Source organism: Alosa sapidissima, chromosome 13, assembly GCF_018492685.1.
Source record: "Alosa sapidissima isolate fAloSap1 chromosome 13, fAloSap1.pri, whole genome shotgun sequence".
NCBI lineage: Eukaryota > Metazoa > Chordata > Actinopteri > Clupeiformes > Clupeidae > Alosa > Alosa sapidissima.
The window spans coordinates 14,819,312-14,842,157 of record NC_055969.1 but is presented as its reverse complement, the minus strand read 5'-3'; the positions used below and the strand labels follow the sequence as shown (position 1 = coordinate 14,842,157).

At 40.0% G+C, this 22,846-nt stretch overlaps 1 protein-coding gene and 1 long non-coding RNA gene across 2 annotated transcripts; both read right to left on the bottom strand.

The window, feature by feature from the left end:
* Positions 1–944: 944 nt before the first annotated feature.
* On the bottom strand, positions 945–21,305 carry LOC121680498 (transmembrane channel-like protein 2-A). The gene is made up of 17 exons (XM_042059901.1): positions 21,088–21,305; positions 20,814–20,963; positions 20,084–20,177; positions 19,099–19,180; positions 18,603–18,709; positions 18,411–18,509; positions 18,045–18,187; positions 17,778–17,922; positions 15,992–16,180; positions 15,569–15,748; positions 14,797–14,955; positions 12,618–12,746; positions 12,233–12,300; positions 11,900–12,139; positions 11,296–11,421; positions 1,591–1,669; positions 945–1,365 (listed from the first exon to the last, which is right to left on the bottom strand). Exons 1-17 carry the CDS (start codon positions 21,303–21,305, stop codon positions 1,264–1,266), a joined length of 2,310 nt encoding a protein of 769 aa, XP_041915835.1. The 3' UTR covers positions 945–1,263.
* A 14-nt stretch (positions 21,306–21,319) lies between these two features.
* Positions 21,320–22,309, bottom strand: LOC121679606. The gene is made up of 3 exons (XR_006021354.1): positions 22,211–22,309; positions 21,786–21,873; positions 21,320–21,367 (listed from the first exon to the last, which is right to left on the bottom strand). It is a non-coding gene; the product is annotated as an uncharacterized LOC121679606 (long non-coding RNA).
* Between the last annotated feature and the right edge of the window lie 537 nt (positions 22,310–22,846).

Sequence of the window (22,846 nt, the reverse complement as noted above, 5' to 3'; positions counted from 1 at the left end):
TATATACAACAATAGAGCATTTGTGTTTACACAAATTTAAACACAAATGCTCTATAGGGGTTTGCCATTAGCTAATTGGTCCCACCCACACACCTGAGAACACTAATGGAATTGATGTCTTTTATTTCAGTATGCCACACAAGAGACTGGTCACTTCCTGACGAAGGTTTCATGCCGAAACGCGTCGAAGTGTTTTAATTATGTTGTGCCCATTAAAATAAAGGCATTTTAACTACAAAGAAGATGAGTGCCTTGGTATTCTACAACTTTTCTAAAATGAATTAAGCCTGTCACCAAAGAGCACCACCTTTACAAAGTTTTGACAAAGTTCCTGGTAGCACTCCAACTGGACTTGATTCTCTAAAAATGTATTGAGATAAGGTAGCATCCAATCAGGGTTATCTCAGCATAGTATACTAGCCTATAATATACAAACCATAACTCATAACAAAAACACTTAAGTGCTAAGTGCATGCTGATCAGATAGGCTATGCCTATAGACCCCTCTTGAAAGACCCAAAGTGCCAGTCAGATATACCTTGAGTCTCACATTTTTAAAGTCTCAATGTGTCCAGAATTTACTAGAAGTCATTATTTAAGGGGTTATTTTTCACTAAAAAACTGCCCCCTAGCCTTCCTGTGTGTGACACTGGGCTAAGCCCCCAATGTTTAAAATGTCTGGCTCTGCCCCTGCTTGTGACGTCAAAAGCCTTGCCGATTTTGACCAACTCACCCTGGAGGCTGAAGGCAGGATACATCCAGAAACCCTTATCTCACTCAAAACAGCATGGATGGGTTTTTTTCCAAGTTTGTATGCGTGTGGAAGCACCAGAGACACACAATAACACATCAAATCTGTTACCTACATTTTTTTTTATTTACTCAATCTTTACAAGCACTCTTACCGATTGGAGGTGAATCGACAGTAAATAACAAAACTATTATGAAAGAATATTTATTAGATGACTGTATACAGATAACCTACCTTCCTGGCTACAATGGGGAATATTATTGAAACAGTAAAGATTGGGTTTACAACATAATATAAAAAAGATAAACAATTAAGTGCTTTCTAGATCATCCTAGGTTATTTTGCCATAGTGAAGATGTGCTAATGCTCTTCCAGGATTATAATAAACTCACAGTGGTTATCAATGGTAATAATACATTAGAGTTGTTTTCAACAATAAGTCAATAATCAAATGAATGTTCAGCTATATTGAATTTCTACTTAAATGATAGGCCTACAATTCATACCAATTTTCAACATGCAAGAGATCGCTTTGGGAACAGGTCTTCCAGGTCCTGCTGTGCCTGGTTGAAGCAGTTCTTGTTTTTACGCTTTTTCTTGTCCTCTTCTCTGGTCTACGAACAGAGAGTTTCAAAATAGATTGGGCAGGTTATTATGAAGACAAGCCCACAAAATGTAGTGCTTCTAGTAGTAACATGCTTAATCAATAAAAGATAATTTTACTAACTGAAATATCAAAGAGTAAAACAGGACACGACTATAATAATGCCATCATCTAGTCCAGATGTTGGCTGGACTACTGTTCATGGTCACAAATTATAAGTCAAGTTTGTACTTGCCATCTTTATCTTCTTTTTCAGATCCGAGAGGGCATTCTTGTATTCTTCTGCTACAGCGTTCAGCCAATATATGGCCATCCTGCAAGAAAAAATATCACTTATTCCACATATTTTAATGTAATGGGGGCCATTACAAGCGCTCTTTTATAAGCGCTCGCTCATGACATAGAATCTTAGGGGTAACTAAGGGTAACTGAGTGGGGTTCGCGAGGAGAAGATAACGGTAAAAGAACAGACAAGACGAAGCTGAACGAACGACAAGGAGGAAAATTAGTTTTAAACAATATTGGTAGTAAGCCTAGTTCCAGCTGGTAGAGCGGAATAGTAGGCTATATGTAACGGGTGGTAGTACCCGTATGGTAGGGGAAGGTTATTCAATACTAATGTCTCCAGACGGCAGGGAAATACAGGATCACGTCCTGACTCCTACTACACAGTTCAACTTGGACTTAAACTATACTGTGAGGGAGGCAGCGAGGGCTTCAGGGTTTTTAATAGTCATGGAAACGCTACGTCAGACTTCGGTACTCTATTCAGCAACACCAAGCTATTTCCCTTTACCCAACTCACAGCAGTACTAAGAGAAAGTTGCCCCTACTCTGGAGAGTATTCATTAATCAACCCACTATAAAAAAACAATTGCTGGATTTTATTCTAACAATAAAATGCTTAAAAGCAACAAAATGACAGTTCATCACTCTGAACACTCAGGTTTAACATATAATCCTCAGGTTTTCATTTGACCTAGTCTCACCAGTATGGATATTTAAACTAACTTACCACTGTGTAGCCTAGTCTCACCAGAATAAATAACACTGTTATGAACTCACAATTAGAATTCAAAATTGTTACCACATGTCACTTGAACGCTTGAACATACCGGTAGTTCACGTTGACAATGGAGAAACGCTTAGCTTACTTAGTTTATGACAGAAATTAAGCTTTGTGCCAACATGTTATAGAAACACAACAGTCGTTGCTTTTTTTACTGCGTCGATTCGCGATTGAGTGTGCATCTAATGTAACAGTAGTTTCTTCGCGGAGACATCAACTCTCCAGTTTAATTTTTGCTGTTTTTGCTAGCAAGCTAATAGACTACGATATGGGAAATACTTTCAATACAATCAGCTTCAGAAATGAATGGGTTTTTCCTTAGCCTGGGCTAGGCTACACCTTTCCAACAAGTTGTGTGAAAATTGTAGTTTTTGCGCATGCGTAGCACATGGAAGCTCTTGATAGCGCATGGCACTAATGTCTATAAAAACAATATATTTATGGAATAAAACTAGACAGGTACATCACATTAGCATTGCTGTTTATTGTTAAACTGCAATTTTCAGCAGCCAGCGGAGGGCATTTAGCCTACTATGCTTCCGGACAATATTTTGCGTCTCCCCTAATTCTGAAGCAGTGGCACCGCTAAATGAAGAGGAAACACTGAGAAGAAAGTTAATGTTTTAAATAGGCTACATCAATACAATATATAATATGTGAAGTGAAACTGGACGGGCCATAATAACCTCTGACTAGTTTATTGTTAAATTGCAATGTGAACAGCAGCCAGCAGGGGAGGATACGTCAGCAGGATTATTATGACCGCCGCTAGCGAAGAGGTTTATATAGGGATTGTCGAAGTTTTTTTTTTTTTTTTCCCCGTCATCTACTTCCTGAATTTTTGGTCAACGATACCCGGGACACCGAACCACCGGGGCACATGAAATTTGGTGGGTATGTAGCCCTACTAGACTTTTACGGAAAATTTTGGTTCGTCCCCGGGGGCCACTCCCCCCCCGTGCTGGGCCCCCCGAACCGCAAAAAAAGCAGTTTTTCCTAAATAACTACCTGAACCGTGGCACTGAGGATGAAGAATCTTATATGGTATGTTGGTCTCAAGTGTAATACTTTATTGTCAATGCACAAATTAAGTAACAGTAGTCTGAAACGTTATTGTTAATGCACAAATTAAGTAACAGTAGTCTGAAACGAAATGCTGTTTTACATCTAACCAGTGGTGCAAATAACTGACATGTCCTACATCTTCTTTGGCTATTCTACAATCTATTCACCTTTTCAGCACCAGTAGGCTACTTTCTGTGCAGCCGCACACACACACTCAGGCATGCCAAACAAGCATACACAAAAGTTTCAAGAGTGGGGGATGGAGTAAAATATGGAGACAAATTGAAGTGTGATTTATTTTCGCGGAATGGATGTACAAGACTGAGCGGCGGTCATATTTTGTACCGCTATGCGGTACATCTAGTTTTGATAAGTGTTCACTAAGTTACGTAATAGAAAATTGTAAATAGCCTGATGCGGGGGGTAAAAAGTGCAGTAGAAGAGGGGTTTAGTAGATTAAGAGGCAAGGGCTGCATAAAAAAGGTGGGAAGAAACCAAGGAAGAAACCTTGGGCAGATCCACGGCTCAAGTGGCTAACCCAACTGCCAGGGGTCTTGGTGTGTGTGTTGGGGGGATGACAGGGGAGATGGGATAGGGTGCTGTGTATGTGGGGAGAGGGCAGTGTGCAATATGTGTGTTGGGGTAGCTTCCTCATGAGACAATGTGCTGTGTATTGGGGGGGGGGGGGGGGCAGGGACTTACTATTGCAAGCTGAGTACTGTATGTATGATGTATGTGAGTGATGACAGTGAAGATGTGTGTGTGGGCGGGAGGGGAGTGGAGCAGTGACTGTGTGTGTGTGTAGTAATATGTGTCATACAGTCTTAAGTCTATGTGCAGGATGAATAGTAGCCTATGAAGATCAGTAGAATAACTATGTATAAATGTAATTACAGTAGGCCTATGTACATTTGTAAATAAATAGAAATCTATGGGTGAGAGGGATAAATTATTTTTTGCAATTAAAAATCTTTTCAGTAGGCTATAATGTCACGCAAAAAGAATACAACCAAAGCTGAGCTTGATAAACTAGAACGTCTAAAGAACCAGAACTTGAGTGTAGTTTTTTTGCTGGGTCCCAGGCCATGTTGGTCTGAGGGGAAATGAGAAAGCGGACAGTGCTGCTAAGCAAGCTCTCAGTGAAGAAGTCACAGAATGTCAAATCCCTGCCCCAGACCTTAAACCTATACTGAACTCTTACATCACAGATAAGTGGCAATGGGATTAATGTACCAACAACAAGCAAGGAATGTGAATTTTGGCACGTTTTCATGATCCACTGGGTCGTTATGGCCACTCAAAATACGGTGTTGCTAAAATTACTCCTATTGTGGCTATTAGAGACCTGCGTTCATGAGTATCCAGCTAAATTTAATGAGTTAAGTAAAATACATTCACACACACAAAAAAACATCACTAATGTTGTGGACATTCCTTTATTCTGAGATACATCAATAGGCTCTCAAAACAATCCCACACAGACATAAGGTCTTCATAGAGCAAATCCATATAGATTACTTGTCAAATAAACCAGTAAAACAGAATTAGGGGATGAAATATATAACATTCACACTCATAGCTCATATTTTTAAAATAAATCAGTGAAAAAGTATTCTGACAAACAAGCAGCATTTTAATGCCTTGTTCATATTTCATAATTTCAATTCTTCTGTAGGTTACCTGATAGCCCAGTTTGAGAGGTGCAAGACGCGTGACATTATTAAGCGTGCTTGCTGAAAGCAGCACTTATTGTTCTTCTTAAGTTTTCTTATAGGGGTCCGAGCAGTGTACTGTAGCTGCAGGACCCCTATTGTTTCTGTACCGTTCATTTTTTGCAAAAAAAACCTCTAAAAGTCATACTGCAGTCTAAACCGTAACTCCAAAACTCTTGCAATTTTCAGGTATGGTTACCAGTACCCCCCTCTACCCATAACCCAAAATTTGGGGTACTGCACCCAAAGGTGGCGCTGTTGGCAAAAAAAGTTAATTATGCTTATTTCTCCTTACCAGATTGACCTAGACTCAAAATTCTTTCATAATATTAATCTCTAAACTCTATGTATCTTTTTGGCCCTGGTCTTATGGTCTAAAAATTTTTACTTTTGCCACAATTTCGTGGAAAAGCCAAACATCATAAAAAGTTTCACACTCTTCAAAAATAATGAAATCTTCACCAGAATTCTCATAGACAATGTTTAGACCAAGCCTCACAAAAGTTATGGCTCAGAATTTTTATATTTTTTTCCATTTCAGAGATATAGGCCAATAAAGTTGGACCACTTAGGCCTTTTTTCCTATATCACCTAAATTTCTATAAACCGTAATTCCTAGAAACTTGACATTTTTTGAGGTATTGTTACCAGTACCCCCCCATTACCCATAACCCAACATTTGGGGTACTGCACCTAAAGGTTGCGCTCTTGTCAAAAAGGCTTATTTCTCCTTTCCAGATTGACCTAGACTCAAAATTCTTTCATCATATTAATCTCTAAATTCAGATGCATCTTTTTCACCCTGGTCTTATGCTCTAAAAATGTTTACTTTTGCCACAATTTCAAAAGAGAAAAGCCAAACATCATAAAACGTTTCAGAGGCTTCAAAAATGATCAAATCTTCACCAAAATTCTCACAGACAATGTTTAGACCAAGCCTCACAAAAGTTCAAAATAATTTGGATATGTTGTTCCATTTCAGAGATAAAGGCCAATAAATTTCGACCACTCAGCCCATTTCTCCTATATCACCTATATTCCTATATGAGAACAACCATACAACCATCATTAGGTGGATACCATTAACAGTGCACATTTTCAGATCTGTACTCTTTTTTATAAAGTCCTTAAATCTATTGTCAAATGTATGCTAATTTTCTTGATGTTGTGTGTTTGCCAACACACATTTTAACCATGTGAATGTGACTGCCCAATATGTAGGATTGTCAGTGGCTCAGTGGGATAATGCCTTGTACTGGTGTTTGTTAGGTTGAGAGTTCGAATCACGGTTAAAGCTTTAGGCTCAAGCTGCACATGTTATTGAAGATTCACACCTTTGAGCAGCACCTGAATGACATCAGGCAATCAACATTCACACTCATTAGTTGCCAAGAATCAGAATGCCGAGACACTCTATGGCATTTGGGGGAACTTCTTTGTTTACTATTTTCCCTTCATCATTAACTCTATCATATTTATATTTCATCCATTAGTGTTCTTCTCTACAAATGTCTAATTGCCCCAGAATTTCAAACAGTTTTCAGGTGTACTCTTTCAGGAAAGCCCTTCATTTTATTGTCAAATGTATGCTTGGAGTTTTTCTTGTGTGTTTACCAACATTTTCACCATGTGAATGTCACTCCCCAATGTGTATGATTGTCAGTGGCTCAGTGGGATAATGCCTTGTACTGGTGTTTCTTAGGTTGAGAGTTCAAATCCCTGTTAAACGTCCCACATACTCGACGCACCCGACCGGTAGCGTGACAATGTGACATCACAGAAGCGCCGTAACCATTTATACTCGCGTGTGGTGGTTGCGACACTAGTTGCAATATTCTCCTGAACAGAGGTGTCGCTGTTGTGAAAATATTAACGCTAACTACGTTACACAGCACAAGAAGCTGCAGTAAGAAACACTAGTAGCTAGCCTCTGTGATGGTACTTCAGACTTTGGTTGCTACTATTCACAACTACCATCATCATTATCATCTAGTTTCCAAGGTGTGTGCACAGGTAGATAGATAGATAGATACTTTAGTCATCCCGAGGGAAATTTTATTAATTTAAACAGTTTAGTTAGCTGGCTAGCTAGTTAGCAGCTGGCTGAGTTTGTGTTATTTCCTGAAGTGGAAAGAGATTTTGTTCAGGCCTTAATAGATATCTTTTGTTTGAAAATAAATCGTTTCTATTCTTTCTTCTTAATTCCATGTGTTGCAACTCTCGCTGGTAACTTTGTTAACTTATCCAGCAAACTATTCAAAATTCACGACTGTAACAAAACACTGCAACTCTCGCTTGCCCTAGAACTAGTTCATCTTCCTGTTTCCGCTTTGTCGCGCTCGTCTGATGGGTTAAATCCTGGCGCGCCAGAAAGATCTACGTAATTTTGACGTCATGTTGTCGCGCTACCGGTCGGGTGCGTCGAGTATGTAGAACGCTTTAGAGCTTTAGGATCAAGCTGCACATGCTATTGGTCATTTAAGATTCACACCATTGAACAGCACCTGAATTACATCAGGCAATCAACATTCACACTCATCAGTTGCCAAGAATCAGAATGCCGAGATACTCTATGACATTTAGGGGAACTTCAACACAAATGTCTAATTGCCCTAGAATTTCAAAAAGTTTTCAAGTGTACTCTTTTAGAAAAGCCCTTCATTTTATTGTCAAATGTATGCTTGGAGTTTTTCTTGTTGTGTGTTTACCAATACACATTTTCACCATGTGAATGTGACTGACCAACATGTAGGATTGACAGTGGCTTAGTGGGATAATGCCTTGTACTAGTGATCCTTAGGTTGAGAGTTCAAATCCCACTTGAAGCATTATTGTTAGAATTATTTTATTTTATTGACTCCGACACAGACCCCCCCCCCCCACCTACCACCACAAATGCAATTAAATTCTGTGGGAAACACTGGCTTCCATTATCAGACCATTCATCTTATTCACGACAAATAAATAGTCCTGTAGAATAAAGTATTGTTAGAATACTATTGGGTTGTAGAGATTAGCACACTAGAATAGAGTATTGTTAGAATACTATTGGGTTGTGGAGATTAGCACACTAGAATAGAGTATTGTTTGAATACTATTGGGTTGTGGAGATTAGAACACTAGAATAGAGTACTGTTAGAATACTGTTGGGTTGTGGTGGTTAGCAAACTACAATAGAGTATTGTTAGAATACTGTTGGTGAAAGACTCCCTAAGTTTATATATACATATTTTATTATTATTATTATATAGTTTCTCATTTTTGAATGTACATTTAAATCTGCGCAAAGTCCTTGAGGTGAAAGTGCTGTGGAGAAATTGCAGGATTGTTTGGCTCTGCCACCTAACCACGCCCAGTTTACCTGCTGGGAAACCCTGTAGCTCCGGAGAAGGGGCTCAGACCAGGATAAATTGTTTGCTCACCCTGAGTTCATTCTTTTGTTCATCGCAACCCAGCACTCCAGTGTGTCCTGCTTTGTTTGCGTCTTTGAGTTAACGTAAGTCATCACTTTAATGACCCTCACTATGACTCTTGTGATGTTTATCAGTTTGTAGAGTAGCTCTGCCATCATGTGTAAAGTTAAGGTCTTTGTTTGTTGGTTTGGTGTGTTTGCACACCAGCTAACTGCTGCCATTGGTCAATTCCTCTGTAGCCTGTCAAATCTTATCAGAAGAATTTTTGATTTTCAAAAGCGTTCACCCGTCTCAGCCGTTACAGCCAAACAAAATCCGTAGCCTCAAAACAGGAAGTAGGTCATATTTCAGGAACGCTTTCACGTATCGATACCAAACTTGGTGCATAGATTCGGGACCCCATCCTGAGAACACACAGTGAATTTGGTGACATTCAACCACTAGGGGGGCGCTAGAGTTACAGGAACTTAGCTCATATCTAAGCGACACTTTCATTTCTCAAAACAAAACTTGGTTCAGGGACTCGGGGCTCCATTGCAGTGGTGGAGGAAGTACTGAACCTCAGTACTTAAGTAAAAGTACAAATACACAGAGAAATATTTACTTTAGTAAAAGTAAAAGTACCACAATGACAACCCTACTTAAGTAAAAGTAAAAAGTACCTGCTTTTAAATGTACTTTAAGTATTAAAAGTAAAAGTATTTGCATAATGATTTATTCTCTTAATATCTATATTCTAAAAGGAAAAATCAGTATGGGCTGTGGCATTTTAATTAAGCTAGTTTTAGGTTATACTCGACTAGATAGTTTTAAGTTAATGCAATTGTGCTTACCATCTGTGGCCCAGTTTACATTCTGACCTACAATTCTAGAGACTGTAATTCTGGTTATCTACTAGGGTGATCTGCTGAGTAATATCATTCAGCAAAACACGAGAGCCTGAAGTTTAACGGGGTAGACAAGGGAAACGTCGGGTGGATCATAATGCCAATTATGCTGATTGAACAGAAAAGTTGCTGAGAAAGGTGTCTTTATGATTAAGTTCAGTTTCACTTGCGCAGACGCATAGACATTGAATGAGCGCTCACGTTACTACCCCCCAATTGTAGGCTATGCATCTTTATTTAATCACACACAATTAAGGAATATTTCCTAATCTGGAAAATGTTACGTTTTTTCCGGCCACCGGTTCATTAATAGTCTACCATTCATTTGTGCCGCAAATGATCAGACGTGTGACAGAAGCATGGGCATAGCCTGTAACTTCGCTGATCCGCAGATAGCATCGGAGAGGAGGCCCTAACGCTGCAGATAACAGACAGAGAAAGGCACAGAACACAGTTGCATGTACAGTGTAGCCATGGGTCTGGTGAATATAGCCTACCGAATGCAGATGGCTACAAGCTCACGCTTTGCCTGGTCTAGACTAGAAGCTTATGTTTCTAAGAATGCACGTAGCGCTCCAGAATCTTTAGCAACCCCCCGGTAAAACAAACGTGTTTGTCAGAGAGAAAAAAAAAACTGATCATAAAATGTATCGTAAATAGGAACGATGGTGTTGTAGAAATGTAGCGGAGTAAAAGTACAGATAATTGCTGTAAAATGTAACGAAGTAAAAGTCAAAAGTATGCACTATAAATTTTACTTAAGTAAAGTACAAATACGTGGAAAATTTACTTAAGTACAGTAACGAAGTATTTGTACTTCGTTACATTCCACCACTGCTCCATTGTGAGGACACATATAATTTGGTGCCCTTTGACCTAGGGGTCGCTGCAACTAGCAAAAATTTCAGGTATGTTAATGCATGTAACCTTTGACCTGTACGCCCGATTTTGAAAATTAGCCACTGTTAGAATTCTTTGATTATGCCAGGTTCAACGTAACATATTCCACTGTCGCTCACGTTAGTGACCGCACCAGAGCAAGCACACTTTCGCAGTTCCTCGGAAATGCAGTCTAGTTTATTTTTGCAGCCAATCACTGCTGTCGTTTTATTTTATTGATTTGATCTTAGTCATAGAAGCTAAATTCGAAGGCAGGCCACAGGTAAAATCCAATGAACCGCATTCACCCCGCAAGCCAATAGTTGAATAGCCCTCTACTAGAGCTTTTGAGGTATTGCCACTGCTTCAACACTGAAAGGCACTGTTAGAATGCTTGGATCAAGCCAGGTTCAGTATAGCGTGTGCCACTGTCTGCTCACGTTGGCGACCGGACCAGGGCAAGCACACATTCGCAGTTCCCGCCGGAAATGCAGTCTAGTTATAGCTTCTATTGTAATATTATAATAAATACACACCTGGTGATTTGTTAAGGTAAGTGCCTCTCCTGGGCAGTAGACTGAACATTATAATACACACCTACACACACACACACACACTTTAGTAGCGTAGTAACTCCTCGCTCCCGCTACATTAACATAAAAGATCATCACCGAGGAGTTATATATCTCCTCTCACGTCTGTGTCACATAGTACATGCAATTTCACTGCAAAGTGTCCACTTTATAAATGTAATACGAAAAGTTTTTCCATCTACTTTCATCTTTGCACATTGTACTGTAAACACTTCTGAAAAAGGATGATGTCAGGTTGAATCACTTGGTTATTGCAGTAGGATCGTGTCGATGCATGAGACGGTTTTTGACATCTCATAGACATTACTGTCTATTCACTTACACCATGAGCAGAACACCTGGTATGATGAGCCCTGGGTCTGAAGCCACACCAAACAGCGTCCCTACGAAGGCCGGCAGGTCCAGGGCAATTGTTTCCATGAGAACATCCATCATCTTCGCTTTACCACTATAGGAGGAATGGAGGGGAACAGCAAAAGTGAAGTGTTAATGAGCTTTGGTTCATACCACACCATTGTTTTGGTTTTTGATTGATCATCTTTTTTCTGCCTATGTGCTGAACTATGAGCTGTATTAGTGACTCTCAGATGGAATAGTGAAAGACTACTGAAGAACACTAAAAACATGACTACGTCAGCGCAAAGAATTCATGGTTGGCATATATATGTGCACACGTGTGTTAGTACGAGAGGGTAACTATAACTTATTCATTTGACTGATGCTTAATCCAAAGCGACTTATGTCAATTATTACAAGGGCCAGCCTAGTCAGAGAAACTTGGGGTTAAGTGCCTTGCTTCAGGGAACAATGGTGGCAGTAGGAACTTGAACCCACAACCTGTCTGGCTACTGTATGCTAGCTCAGTTCCTCAGCCACTACGCTACCACGTCCCTCCTCCCTCCACACTCCAACACATTATCCTGTACCTGAAAGGACCACAATCAAAGGAGGGCAGCAGAGACATCATGCTGAAGACTACAGGCAGCAGGCTGAGGAAGAGAATGAGGAGGAGGAGGCCCATGTAGAAGTTGTTGGACTTGGAGGCCTTGAAGACTTTCGCGTGGGGCGCGTTACAGCACTTTAAAGCCCAGCACTGGTAGTACAAGGAGCTCAGCAGACGTAAGACGTTGAGTCCCACCAAACCAGGGGCATAAAATGCACCCATCCTGACAGAATTGAAGGGGAGATTATTGATCATAAAAAAAACAAGGGTGAAAACAAGTGTTCAGCAAGTTCAGCTTTAGGGTTTTACAACTTACCAGATCATTCCTTGATTGATGATCAGCCCCAGGACATTGCCACTGGTATCAAACTCTCCATATGATGGCTAGACAGTATGAAGGTACAGTAGTTAAGTGCACCCATGTCACTCATGATTTTGAAATGTGTTCCAAAGTTTCCAAAGAAGTACTTTACATAAAATCTGATTTGATTTAGGCTTGCTCCCAACCAAACAAAGAATGTCATTGACAAAACTAATGTATTATTCCCTTAAAGATTCTTCTGGTTGACATGACAAAGCATGTTATCTATAACCCTTGAAAATAGAAACATGCAGAGTACTTGAGAGATTTTAACTGTGCTCCTCCATGGCTAAGGAAAATAATAACTCTTCACAGAATCTGCTAAGAAATGAAGACTCACAAATCCTGCCTCCAGGTCCCAGCACCAGCAGTAGTTGAGAAACCTCACAATGAAGGCCCGTAGGAAGTCACCTATGAAAATAGTCATGTAGGTCACCTGGATGTCTGAAACAGTCAGCTTCATAAACTCCTGTGAATGACAGGAGAAGTACTTTAGATTAACAGGTAAAGAGGTACTTTAGACTGAAATAGGCTTCATATTATTAGCCTTTAATTATAAAACATCAAAATAATCCTTTTTATTATCCTTGTGGGGGCAGAGAGTATTGTAACTCAGTCCTTCTGTGTGTGTGTTTGTGTCCACTCACACAGAATACCTAAGTACTGATTAAATTTTCATACCAGGTAGAGGGTCACTATATCTCGATCCTCTAACACAGTGTTTCCCAAAGTGTGGGTCGTGGCCTACTGGTATACCGTCAAGGTGTTGCAGATTGGCTGTGAGAGGTAGCCTACATTATTTATTTGATTTATTTTACATTTTGTAATTAAGCTTGAAATATTGAAAAAGTTAATGATTAAAGGTATATCAGGCAAGCCTAATGCTTTTTCTCTATGCAGCTCCCCCTACCGTCTGTACGTGTCAATACGTGTACAAGCCCTTGCTCGCTCTTTTCCTTTTCTTCGCATCTTCCTTCAAGGGTTTTCGCTGCTTATTCGCCGGCTCTGCCATTATACACACGTTTGCAACAATCGCTAGCGTTTCATTAGCCTGCCTCTGTGCTGGGGATGCAGGATGTAAACTGATCCTGCTTCTCGCGATGTCTGAGACTTTGTGAGACTGAAGGTCAGCGGGTCGGATACACCAAACTTGCTAGTGTGATATTCTTCCTACAGGCAGTAGGGGCGGGCGAGAGAGCCTTCATTCGCCCCGTAATGAGTCATTTAACCATATACCGACTTACGAAGATGATTAATTAAGACGAAAACGTTGCCTGGTGTCCCTTTAAAGGTGCTCTAAGCGATGCTAAGTAACGTCACTTCTGTTGACTTTCAAACAAAACAGAGAGATAGCTCGCTACTTCCTCCCCTTCCCTTCCGTGCTGCTCCTGTGCAATTGAAACTCTCCTAAACGTGCATCTCGTCTGTGATTTGCTGGAACAGTTTGTTATGTTTTTATGGGCTAGGTTTGCCCAGGTTGTTTTTGTTGCCGTTTTTGGAGCCTGGGGTGTCCAGAGATCACGTTTTTTACAGTGTATTCAGGACACAGACAGCTAGTGGTTGGTTAGGTGATGTTTGCAGTAAGTGACATAAAATGTTTTAGCCTAAAAAACGCGTGGCATCACTTAGAGCACCTTTAAATGGCTCCAATTCAAAAGTACCTAGTAATAAAAGTAGTAATAAAAGCAAATTAAATATATTCTTCAAACAGACATTCATTTGATGTTGATCTGAAACACATTTGATGGGGTTGTCGGATTATGGGTAACGCTACACTGAAGTGTCTTACAGTATAATGGAGTGGTAGTTGTAATAGGCTTAGTTTATTGCATCACGATGCATGCGTAATTATTCAAATTCCATTAAATAAATGATAAGGAAATACTTTATATTAGTCTCGTCTCGGAGTTGTGAATAAATGTTTGGGTGGGTCGCTGAAGATTTTTAGAAATTAAATCTTATAGTCAGATGAGTAGTCTTAAGTTTGGGCAAGTAAGTGGCAGTGAGGTGAACCTTTTAAACCATTCACTGCTAATTGTAACCATATTATTCTCTGTGTTGTATTCGACCAGTGGGCCGTGGCTGAAGTGCCCTTGAGCAAGGCACATAACCCCTCACTGCTCCCCGAGCGCTGCCGTTGAAGCAGGCAGCTCACTGCGCCGGGATTAGTGTGTGCTTCACCTCACTGTGTGTTCACTGTGTGCTGTTTGTGTTTCACTAATTCACCGATTGGGTTAAATGCAGAGACCAAATTTCCCTCACGGGATCAAAAAAGTATATATACTTATACTTATACTTATCCAGTGTGTGACACTGTTGCAGACAAACAAGATGGAACCTTTCTTTTGTCCTTACTGTTAAGTGGAAATGTAAGCCCATTTTTAAACCATATCACCTTTCAGTGCTTTCAAGGTAATGGACTTGGTGTGGTATGAGAATATAACTGATGTTATTCTAATGGACAGAAACAGTAACATAATAGATAGCATGTCAGAGGCCAACAAAATGGTTAGAATTACAACTCCAACGCCAGTCTCCCAACACGGTCCGCGGATGGCATCAGCAGGGTTGATGGGCGGAGCAGTGGCCTCAGAGTCGTTGTTGTACATGGAAAAGTTGGCTAGGTACTCCTTCAGGAACCAAACTGATTTATTCTTTATGTCTACTTCCTCCTCAATCTGCAAGACAAAATACATTTAACTAGAATAGAATAGAATAGACAAGAATAGTCTTCATTACCACGTCTACTAAAGTCACTGGGAATTGTTGTAGTGAGACAGCATACACAATGAATATATAATGAAAAAAAAAAATAAACTGTATAACATTATGCAAAATCATAGCATGGTGTCAACTACAATACAGCAAGACCAGTCTTGTCAATATTCTTGCTCATTAAAAATGAATGAGTCTCAATATCAGGCTAAACTGTCATGGCTGTCCCATCACTCATTTTTTTGGGGCGGTGGTAGTGTAGTGGTTAAGGAGCTGGGCTAGCGTGCAGTAGCCTGAAAGTTGTCGGTTCAATTCCCAGCTTCCACCGTTGTGCCCTTGAGCAAGGCACTTAACCCCAAGTTGCTCCGGGGACAATGTGATCCCTTGTAATATAGCTGACATATGTAAGTCACTTTGGTCAAGAAGTGTCTGCTAAATGTAATGTAATGTAATGTAATGTAATCACTCATGGTAATGGGGCATTCTCTGTGCTCTTGTTTTTAGAAATGCATGTGACCAAGGGACACATTCAGCACTTCTGTTTCACAGACACACATGCACGTGACCGTGGCTTACCTTGTTGTTGACATCGTTAAACAGAGCAAATAGGAAGGTGTAGAGGTTGCCTAGGAAGAGGGCAAATACGCGACTGAGTTGATATTTGAGGGCAATACGGGGATGGTTATCCTCTAGCTCACCAATGGTTTCAAACAATGGAGGGCAGACCAGGCCCAGTAAAGACATGATGATCTCAAGCTGTTATGACAGGAGAACAGAGGAGAGTCATAAGGATGAGCTATTCCATTCACATTCATTCATTCATCATTTGACCAATTTCATATTCTGTACTTTAAGAGTGCCACCAGTAGATGAAACCTATTTTTATATATATTTAGGTAGCTGTTGCAGTGGTCAATGTAGTGGTCCAAAACGAGAATCCTTGCTTATTTTAGATCACGTGTTCTCATGTTTAGATCATAATTGTTTTATCCACAGTACCTCATTTTTCTCGTACCACCCAAGGTCATCCCTGTTGGCAAACTCCTGTGACCGCGAGACCGCAAAGAAGATGAGGTAGCCGCTGCCTCCCAGGATGCAGGTGATCATGAAGTTCGCCAGCACCCGCAGGAACCTCCGCAGGTGGATGTTCTCTTCTTTCTGGCTCATTTGCAAGTCCACGATGGACTCCTGCAAGAGTTCACAAATGACAGTGACATCATAGCCTATCCTTATATGAAAACCAGAACAAAAATCATAGTCCTGCAATTTTCACATGAGGTTGTTCCTGTGGGATACTTTGTAAAAGTAAGGATTATAACAAAATATTACATGTTGTGAATAAAATGATGAAGTAAACAAGGTAATGTGCCAATTCAGCTGTAGTTTTATCCATCATCACTGATACTGACAGATGCCTTTAGTATACAGTATGTGTCTGAATAATAATTAACTTTTATTAATTTATTCAAAGTGACTTACATATGTCAATTATATTACAAGGGCCATTGTCCCCAGAGCAACTCAGGGTTACTGTAAGTGCCCTGCTCAAGGACCCAACAGTGGAAGGCGGGAATTGAACCCACATCTTTTCAGGCTACTGCATCCTAGCCCACATCTTTTCAGGCTACTGCATCCTAGCCCACATCTTTTCAGGCTACTGTATCCTAGCCCACATCTTTTCAGGCTACTGCAGTGATCCTCACTATTTTTTTTCACAAGAGCCACATTGGCAGTGCAAAATCAAAAGGAGAGCCACTTTTACGACAATATACTAAGTCGCCTTTGCAAATGTGCATTTCTACATATGAATTGGACATCCCACAAAAAAAGAAATAACACAGCCAATACATTTTCATTTAAGACCAGATTTACTTTAATACTGGGATGAGCGGAAGCTGGCATGCATGTCCTTCACTTTCTTCATGTTGTATTTGTTTGTTGTTGCAATCACAGTGAGGCATTCAAGATGAGTATGGGTCAGTCGTTTCTCTGTTTCCTCTTGATAGTGTTCATGGTCGAAAATGTTGACTTACAGGTGTATGTGCTCATTAAGAAAGACATCATTTTCTGTGCAAGTGGTTTAAGTGGTTTCTGTGCAAGTGGGAAAGTCTGCTTCAGAAACCAAATTCCAATGACAATAACCCCTTTAGGAAGCACCATTAAGGCTTAATAACTTCCTTTCACCTTCATTATTTGGGTGAAGGGAGATGTATAATTCAGATGTTTGCGCTTTTGTAGTGCAGTATTGTATGTTTATAAAGCACATTTGAAAAAACGTATTGGCTGTGTTACCATATAGCCTACAGTAGGTCCCATTTAGAAGTGGCAATTTCATTCGCGCTTTCCGTGATTCACGTAGCTGCGTGAAATGTATTATAACTTATCGCCATGAGGTGGCAGTTTAAGTCCGCTGTAGCATTGCCGGTAAACAGGGCAGCGGATTGCATTCAAAGGCGTTGCAAGTGGCAGTGAGATGTAAGCAGAACGAAACTAAAGATCACCTCGTTGAAGTCATACAGTAGACTATAGGCTAAATCAGAGCCTACTTTTGTTTTTATCAAGCTGGGGCCAGAGATGATGGCCTTTGGCGAACAGTTTAGGCCTACTCAAAATGAGTAAAATCAAATTTGACAAAATCTCGCCAAAGCTACCATGCAAGCCACCAATTATAGCTTGACGAGCCGCGCAATGAGTAACACTGGGCTACTGTATCCTAGCCCACCTCGTTAGCCACTACACTACCACTGTCCCTATTAATACAGAGTGTGAGTGTGTGTGTTGTTGCCTTGAAGCTTGTGGTGATGGAGGCGTATTTGTTATCTGCTGACTCAGGATTGCAGACAAGGAAGTCCCAGCTGGTGAACAACTTCCAGGAGAAAGTGAACTCATCATCCGCATCATCCCCGCCGACATCCTGATCATTAGCCATTCTGACATGGAACAACATGACAACATACATGTTTTTCTTTTCAATTCATATCCACTTTAACTGTACATTACAGGAAAATGCGATATCTTCAACAGTCTGTACTGGTGCTATAGGTGGACTTACGTTGTAATGATAACCATGAGGCTGTAGCCAAAGCTCCCAATCCCTACCAATAGATAAGAGAGTGGCAGTCGGAATTTCAGAGGCCCAACGGCCCTCTGGTCATTGTAGTACCCATAGAAAAGCACTGAGTATTTGCAGTAACCCTGCAATACATTTATATATAGAGATGTAAAATGATGTGTAGTTTAACCAACACTTTGACTTTTTGAATAATATATAGAACAGATATATCACAAAAATGTACAGGGGAATGTTGACATTTGTCTGGGCTTTATGATAGATTAGTGAAGTTACTAATACATATAAATTGCATTTATTGAATATACAAGAATGGTTAGATGGAGTATTCTGTATTAGCTAACTCACATTGAAGTTCATAAGAACAGAGTAATCCATAGCCGTAGGTTGTTCAGCTCTAGGTACTGTTTTCCGAGGTATGGATCCATATGGTAGCCCCATTAGAATCTGTCATCACATTACCTATTAGAAATGTTAGAAATGTATGCATTCAAACTACACTACACACAGCAACAATGTGACCTCTGAGTGACCTCTGACCTCAGGGATGACCACAAGCCCAAATGTTAAGCTGAAGAGCACCAGGTTCAGACCGTACATCCACCGCAAGAATATGAAGTAGGAGGCCACCGATGACCCAAAGTGACCTGGAGACCCAGTCACAAATACATAGGATTAAAGTGCACCCAAGCCAATTTCAACAAATTTACCTCAGTAAATTAGCTAGATGTTTTATGCAGAGGTAAATATTTTATGTAGACGCATTGAACAAAGATGTACAATTGTTAAGGGCGCTAACATTGTTGATGTACCACAGTTCTCCACATGATGGCAGTATCTTTTGTGACTGTACTTTCCGTCATATTTTCTCCCTCAAATAAGTTTCATCAATTATCTTCTTCTTTTCAAATAAGTGAATCAGTTCTTTTACATGAGAGGGATATTGACTGAGTCTAATTCCATGACACACTCTCTGTGCCATTTTAGTCACAATAACATGACAAATAGTGCACAATAAGTTTAGGAAAACAATTACTTTCCACGTCTTTGATCTTCTTATCCCATGGTATGCAGGATGTCTTGAAAATGTCAAAATCTTTCTGAAACTTGATCCATTTCTGTAAACCAATAAGGTATAAGGAAATTACCAACTAAATCTGTCAGTTCTCACAATACAAAATACAAAAAATCACTATTGACAAGCAGTGTTGGGCAAGTTACTTCAAAAGCGTAATGCATTATTTATTACTTGTTACTGTTATCTCAAAGTAATTTGTTACATTACAATATTACTGTCTTTGAATTGTAAGGCATTACGTTTACATTACTTTCACCAAAATAACAGGAAATATGGATTTGGTGTTCTTAATAGATCTTCATGTGTTCAATGCAGCTCATTACACGGCAGGAGGTGATGTGGTATGGCATAATGACTGAGCCAGGCTTAAGGCTAACAAAAGAACAATATAATGGTTGCAGTTATGGCTCATGGGGCCCCTACAATGTAGGCCCCAAAGGTCAAAGGTACAGTATGTTGACTTTAAATGGTTCTCATCATTGCTGGTTGCCTTTCCTTCCACTTACAGTGGTGTAGACTTAATGCAAATAGTTTGAGAATAATGGTTATAATCTTTGTCTGTAAAAGCAACATTTTAGTTATTCTCACTGCTTGAAATGAGAAGTATAGCCTAACCATGTTAGATCTGTTGCATGAATGGCAGAGATAACTCAAATTCCCTTTCTACAGTCATCTAAACAAGGAAATCAAATTCCAGGACCAGCATAGATTACTTTTTTAGTTCTTGGATAATCTTCTCTGGTGCCAATTGAGAATTCTCAATTTTGGATTAAAAAGCAAAGTAACTTCAGTTACTGAGAATTGTACCGAGTAAAATATTACTGGAATTGTATTGGTAATGCCTTACAGTACTGTATTACAGCACAAAACAATGCATTACTGTAATTACATTACTTTTTTAATGCATTACTCCCAACACTGTTGACAAGACACATGTTGTTACCTTCTTCATCATCATTTTGTAGGCAAACCATGCCTTTCCTTTGCCCTTCCCCCCCAGAGCACCTTCAAATTTGTCTACAAACTCCTGGGCCTCTCTGGAAATACACAATTAAAATCATAATATTTAGTGCAGTTATATCACTTTAGGGTTTATTGCTGGAGAATGATCTGAAAACATCTAGTCTATGCCAAGGTTTGCATGTAAAGCTATTTGCCATTATGCATTTGACTTTTTAAACTTCATTTCATTCTTTCTTGCATACCCAGCGCCTGTCTTATTTCCTCTGCTTTTGTCAGCATATCTTCTAAGAATAGAATTTGACTTTCTGAGAATTCTTTCTCATTTCTAGATATTGTCTATCTTCTTCTTGTTCTTTCATTGTTCTTTCTGTCTATCTGCCTTCACACCTACAATTTCCCTTCCTTCCTCTACGATGTACCAGTTTACCTGATGTTCTGAAATGTGACTCTTCTTTGCAGTTTCTACTTCATAAAAGGTTTCCGCTGATAACTGCTTTCTCACAAGTGGTTGGCATCATTCTATTCAGAGCATATAATCTGATATTGCCCACATACCAAGGTAGGTTATTGACTGAAAACTGTTTAAATTCACTTGCAACCAGAACCAACCAACCACTTTATGTTTGAAATAATGTTTTCTTTAACAAACTAGTTGCTCGCAAATAGACGCAGTCTTCAACGCAGTCTTCAAACAGAGAATGAATAATTACTTGAAAGCTGCAAAGCGGCGTTTCATACGCCATGGCTTGGTTCTCATGATGGCAACAAGCTTCCTCTTCTTCTCCAACTCCTCTGTGAGTCGGGCCATCTCTCCTTCGGACATGGACTCCTCCTCATCAGAATCGGTATTGGAGTCCGAGCTTTCATGAGCAAAAGGGAGGGACAAGGCCAATACATTTACATTTCTCTTTTTTCACCACACATTTCATGAATACTTCAGTTTCTAGTCTAGCCCCTGTTAGCCCCAGGTAGATGGTGTTGTACCTGCTTCCATTGCCTTTCTTCTTCTTTTTATCAGCGCCTTTCCCTTTTCCTTTGCCCTTCCCTCCCCTCTTCTTGTTCTTCCCTCTGCCCCCTGCCTTGGACTCCTCTTTGCTTCCGTCCTCAGTTTCCTTGGGTTTCCTTCCCGCCTTCCTCCTGCTGGCCGCTCGTTTGTTCCGAGGATCTTCGTCCTCATCATCCTCTGCCTCTTTGCTCTCCATCTTCTTGCCCCTATTGCCCGCGGCTTGCCTTCCTCTACCATTGGCCTTGGGTTTGGTGTCCTCTGCATGCATAAAAAAAGACATTCACCAACTGGACCTATACTCTCAACAAACTTAGTGCTTAAAAAATATTGCAAAATCATCAAGAAGCAACCTCTTATAGTATCAGAGGAGAGTCAAAGAAACATCCTCAGTAAACTTATTCCAGAAACACATTCTGTAAGTGATTATTCACCAACTAAACTTAAACTCATAATAATCTTACACCTTACTGCTTAAACTTGTGCCACAGGTCATCATGAGGCAACCACCCATATCAGATGACAGTCACTGAGACATACTCACTTTAGAAACAGGTTCTCACACACACAGACATAGCAGGTCATAAACACAATGCTCATTGTGTTCACCAATCCATCTGTTCACAAACACAAGCACAATAACAAAGCACAAAGATCATCTCCAATCATCTGAACTCACCCTCACTCCCGGTTCCCACTTCGCCGTCAATATCTATTCCCACTGCAGTCAGGTTAGCGGAACACAGAACATACCAGTGCATGGTCAGCTTGAAACAAGTCGTAACTAAGTATATTTGTCTTTCTTGTACAATTTATTGCAACATTGTGTACACTAAAAAGTCATTTAGAATGGTCAATTACAATAATTACAATTTATATATAAAAAAATTAAATAATAACAACAATCAGTAACAAATAATCTACTATTATCTGTTATTTCTGACACTTCCATGACAATAACACATGTTCATACTCAAATCATAGTCATATAGTCAAATCAGACAAAAAGTTAAAATGTAAAATATCTCAATTAAATGTTTGATTTTTACCTCAACAGTAACTAATTTCAACTCAGGTTGCACATCATACTGATGCTTCACTCACCATCCTCCAATTTCCTTGCTGTTTCTTTTCGCGGCATTCTGTGTCGTTTCTCTACAGATGATCTGTTCTGGAATTTCGGTGAGGCACCTCAGGGCTCAGTTCTGCCATCATGTTACCGACTCCCAGTCGCCATGACGACGCTTCATGACCTCACACACAAAAGAGTGTGCAAAACTTGCAGAGAGCGAGCATGTCACCTCCTTGCTGTTAGCCTACTTAATGAAATATCCAAAATCAGTAGGAAAAAAAACTTATTTTCTGAAGGCATCTGAAATATACCACCAATAAGTGAAAGGTATTTTCCTTTCTTAAAAGGAAAGCTTAAAAGGGCCTGATATCAGGGAGATGACCTGGCATGATAGACAAGACTTAGTGGCAACACCATGGTAAGTGACTCCACACTGAGACCTCGAAAACGGTTATACGGTCCACCTGATCTTTTAAACCTGCAGACCCACTCTCACTTGTCTGGTCACACTATCCCAAAAACCACAGCTGTCACAAGAAGAACCTACTTAAAGATTTAATGGAGGCTTGGGTTTCCAAACAGAGACTGTTAACCACAATCAAGCACATATTCAGTGCTCAAAGGCATATGTGTTAAGTTTCAGCACATGTTAGTCTCATGGGGCAAAT

Excerpts from the sequence above, each read along its gene's own strand:
- LOC121680498 (XM_042059901.1), bottom strand. The coding sequence starts at position 21,305 with ATGGAGAGCAAAGAGGCAGAGGATGATGAGGACGAAGATCCTCGGAAC. Across the intron at positions 18,710-19,098 it reads GAAGATCAAAGACGTGGAAA|GTCACTTTGGGTCATCGGTG; the intron begins GTAATTGTTTTC and ends CTGGGTCTCCAG. Across the intron at positions 18,188-18,410 it reads CTGTTCTTATGAACTTCAAT|GGTTACTGCAAATACTCAGT; the intron begins GTGAGTTAGCTA and ends AATGTATTGCAG.